Genomic DNA, 4,583 nt, shown 5'->3' with positions numbered 1-4,583 from the left:
ATCGTCTGGCGCTACCGTCGCAAAGGACAGGCTCACTAACCTCATGTCGTTTTTGGCGGAAGAGGTTCAGGCAGAACAAAGAATTGAAATGGTTGTTAGTGGTTTCGGCATCACCTCAGAGGCAAAGGTGAAGGATAGGAATAAGAGAACGAAACAGGAAGCGTCGAAAACACCAACGGCGGCAGGACTTTTAACAGTAAATGAAACGATCGACTCTAAATGCATTTTTTGTGACGAACGGCATAACTGTGTGAATTGTGAAAAGGCTAAGAAACTATCTCTGGCAGAGAGGCAGGAGATTGTTAAAGAAAAGAGAGCCTGCTTTTGTTGTGCCAAAATCGGACATAACCTCAAGAGTTGTCGTTATAAGGGTAAGTGTGCGTGGTGTGGTCACAGACATATTCTGTTGTTGTGTCGTAGTGTGGCCTCTAATACGTCGAGCTCCGGAAGTAAAGCGAAGACGGACACTCAACAAAAGGACGTCGTGGAGAATCTGTCCAATCTGTCATCGGGCCCGGAAGTTTTTATGCAGACACTTATGGTTAAAGTATACAACGACAATCAGGAACAGTTAATTCGAGCGGTCGTTGACTCTGGGTCACATCATTCGTATATCTCAGCTGACGTGGCTGCGAAGATGCAATTCAAGGAAACAGGTAATCGTACGATGATTCATTCGCTGTTTGGAGGCGTGAGTACTCAACCTCTGGATCACAAACGCTACCTCGTTTGTTTACGTAGTTTTGACGGTGGCTGTTTGAAATGTACAAGTTCGCGCAGAAACCTGAACTCTAGAAATTATAGAAAAGGGAACGATACTTTACTTGTGGTTTAGTCGGTAAAGAGATTGTGTATTTTCGCAGCGGTTTGATTACAATCAGCAAATTTATCGTAATAAATATTTTACCAAGAACGTATAGCATAAACACAAAATCAGACAATATTGAATTATTGTTGCATAATCCTTTCTCATGCGTCATAAAAAGAAGTTAATCTCTCATCAAGATTGAGTTCAAGAGAACAGAAATCCGTTATTCTACTTCTTAGCCAGATAAACAACCAAGTGATTTCAATCTTTGTTTGTGTTTCAAGAAAGGATCATACAAGTTAAGCACATAATTCAAACGCAGGTTATGTAATTAGAGCAATATTATACAAAGCATACATAAATGGAAGTACTGTGTCAATTGAGAATTCGTCTATTATAATTCGTATATATATCTCACTCAAAGTATAAGCAAATGAACATGTGCAAAGTAAAGCATTCGAGAGAAGATTTATGTTCTTATAAATATTATGTGAGATTCGATAGCTGAAATATAACGTTCTTTCTAGTTATCAATTGACACAGTAACTTATATGGCAATTCAGGTTATAAATATTTCGAGTAACAATATATACATATATGTTAATAATTGAAGAACGAACTAAATTAAACGATAAGTAACTTTTCATAAGTAATATAGTGCTTCGTACACTTAAATAATTGGCAAATAGCCATAGAATAAATCGTAATATTCGTTAAGATAATAGTAATTATACATGAAGATTCGATTCACGTGTGCATCGAGAACGTAAGTTAAACAATTGCATATTGAAAATCAATGACTTTATCCGCGGGTTGCAACCATGTAAACGTGACTTTAATTCGACTGAGCTCAGACCGATAATTAATTCCGGAATATCTAGGAAGCGAGGTAGCTTGTCTGCGAGGAAGTAATCCGTCGCCACGTGTTATGCGAGGATGCTATCCTTCGCCCCGTGCTTTCTCGAACTCTGTAATCAAACGATCGCATTTATGATAGAACGTTGTGTTCATCATAATCCGCTTGAGAGTTGCCAATCAATCTCATAAGTGATCTCTGATTTACACGAGTTCGATATGTTACCTGAAAGCATCCGCCGTCGTTGTCTTTGGATAAGATGGTCATTGACCAAAACCAGGAGGGCCTATGCATTGCGCAAAATGGCCGCTATTGTTCGTTTGCCGAATCCTGGTTGCAATGGCTAAGTTCGTCCTTCCTTCAGTCGTATATCGTAAGAGGTGCTTGTAATCGCCTCTGATCCGTATTGCAATGTCTCCTCTGATGCTGCGGAGACGTCCTTGTAATAGCCCTGGTCAGTCTCAGACTCAATAGTCTGGCGGATTGCACTCGCGTAACAATTTGCATAAATATACGACGCCGGTTGAAGGAACGCAACTCTTCGCCTCGCTAGCCGGAAGACGAATACCTTCCCGGCGGGCTTCACGTTCATCTCGATACGTTTGACGCTTGCGCAGTATCGTCGATCCGAGTCGTTTTCCGGCGCTGGGGCGCAACGTCGTCGTCGCCGCGCGCGAAACACTTAACGCTAAAGATAAATAGGGAACTGTAACATCGATGCCATCTATGAGCCTGCTATCGAATCGCCGCTTATAATCCATTATGCTCACAGATGTCTACACTTACACAATCTCTTTACGATCTTTAATGCCCGTTTCTAACAGTGGCTATGCGTGCAATTTCAACGCATTCGAGCAGAATAAAATATGTGTCAATATTCCCAGGGTGACCGGAGGTTCTTGGATCAAGGAAAATCCATTAATCTCACAGATGCTAACCACTATGAAGTACCGATTTCCCTCTTGATAGGAGCCGATGTTGCTGGCAAGCTTCTAACCGGTCGAATAGTTCAACTTGATAATGGAGTAACGGCTGTTGATACCAAGTTTGGATGGACAATAATGGGCAAAAATCCATCGCACGTTTGTCAGCACAACGACAGTGTGGCGATCGCTTTTTCTATGTATGTGGACGAGGCGAAGATCGAAGACCTGTGGAATTTGGACGTTTTGGGTATACAAGATCCCATCCAAAAATCTACGAAGGAACAGCATCAAGAAAACGTCCTAAAAGGCTTTCGACACTCTACCATCATAAACGAGCAAGGACGTTATGAGGTATGTTTGCCCTGGAAGGAGAACCACCCAACTCTACCGATGAATCGTGCGACGGCTGAGCGGAGGTTAGAAAGTACAATCAAGAAGCTAAAACAAGATGGTCTCTACCAAGCCTACGACGACGTCTTTCAGGATTGGTTAAACGATGGTATAATAGAAGAACTTTCTAGCAATGAAGCAAAGGATTATGGACATTACCTGCCACACAGACACGTAGTTAAGGAAAATAGCACGACTCGGATTCGCCCGGTTTTCGATGCATCGTCAAGAGAAAGAGGAGGTCCCTCGTTGAATCAGTGCTTAGAGACGGGACCAAATTTCATCGAATTGATACCCGAGTTGCTGCTACGATTCAGGCTGCAGAAATTTGGAGTGATAGCAGATATACGAAAGGCATTCCTCCAGATTAGCGTCTCGAAACAAGATCGAGACGTTATGAAATTTTTGTGGAAGAGACGGCCTGAAGACACGGAATTTGTGGTCTATCGACACTGTCGTGTCGTTTTTGGAGTATCAAGCAGCCCATTTTTGCTGGGAGCAACCATCGATCTTCATCTGGAGAACATCGCTCGAGACTTGCCCGAGGAGGAGATCAACTTAATACGTGATCTTGCAAAATTCTTCTACGTTGACAACAGTATAATGAGTCACCCAACGGTCGACGAGGTAAAAGGTTTCAAGGAGAAGGCGACTCTATACATGAGTAAAGGAGGATTTGACCTTCGAGGGTGGGAGTATTCTGGCGATATGAATCCCTCGACAGAAACTCCAGTTTTAGGCCTTGTCTGGGATAAAGATGCCAGTCAAGCCGCCTATGCCGCAGTAATTTTCGTAAGAGTTGTCTGCAGCCAGGGGATTAAAGTTCACTTAGTTCAGGCCAAATCTAGACTCGCACCCCTAGGAAAGCCAACGATCCCACGCCTGGAATTGATGGAGAGACGAGAGTTGTTCGTTTAAAAACAGCCACGGGAGAACTTATACGTCCTGTACAATGAGTATTTCCCTTAGAAGTACACTCTGGGGAAGAATCTTCAGATGAGCTGAGAGCTTGTCATCAATCAAAGAAGAAATCGTCAGAGAAAGCAGAGACTGTTCCCGCTAATGAAACTTGCGAAATGCGAAAGGACACTGACGTAGAAAAGCCTGAAACGCGTACACGTTACGGAAGACTTGTGAAGCCCCGTGTAGATTTAAGCTTTAAGGATTGTCATGTGTTAATGTTCTTTTGAGCTTATTCCTTTTGTAATGAGAAATAAATTTTTATTTTTTGTTTTGAGCCGTTAAAGTAAACCCTGTGTGTTGAGTTGTTGGGACTGTCAACAACTCAAGGTGGGAGAAAATGTAGAGAGAGAACTTTGTTAGAGAGCGCTTGTGTGGCTTGTGAGAGAAAATTCTTATTTTTCGAGTAGTTGGCAGGCTTGTCTCCTGTGTGGTATGAGTGTGTGCGGGCAGAGTTCGTTGAGATATGCTAGCGACACGTGCGTTCTTGAGAAATCCCGAATAAAGATATCATTCCTTACATATCCGTGCCTTATTTACGCATCTTATTCAGTTCAAGTTTGAACAATACCCCTATAATGAGCTCTTGCACAGTCCTTTGCCATTCAGTATTAGAAACCGTCTTTGCGTTCGTTCGTCATCA

General features: G+C 42.4%; 1 protein-coding gene across 1 annotated transcript; it reads left to right on the top strand.

The window, feature by feature from the left end:
- Nucleotides 1-2,530: 2,530 nt before the first annotated feature.
- On the top strand, nt 2,531-3,898 carry LOC139819251 (uncharacterized). Its single transcript, XM_071788455.1, has one exon. The coding sequence runs from the start codon at nt 2,531-2,533 to the stop codon at nt 3,896-3,898; it is 1,368 nt and encodes a 455-aa protein (XP_071644556.1).
- The last annotated feature ends 685 nt before the right edge of the window (nt 3,899-4,583 follow it).

This window comes from Temnothorax longispinosus, chromosome 9, assembly GCF_030848805.1.
Source record: "Temnothorax longispinosus isolate EJ_2023e chromosome 9, Tlon_JGU_v1, whole genome shotgun sequence".
Taxonomy (NCBI): domain Eukaryota; kingdom Metazoa; phylum Arthropoda; class Insecta; order Hymenoptera; family Formicidae; genus Temnothorax; species Temnothorax longispinosus.
Note: the sequence above shows the minus strand (reverse complement) of the source record. Positions and strands in the feature narration are given on the sequence as shown.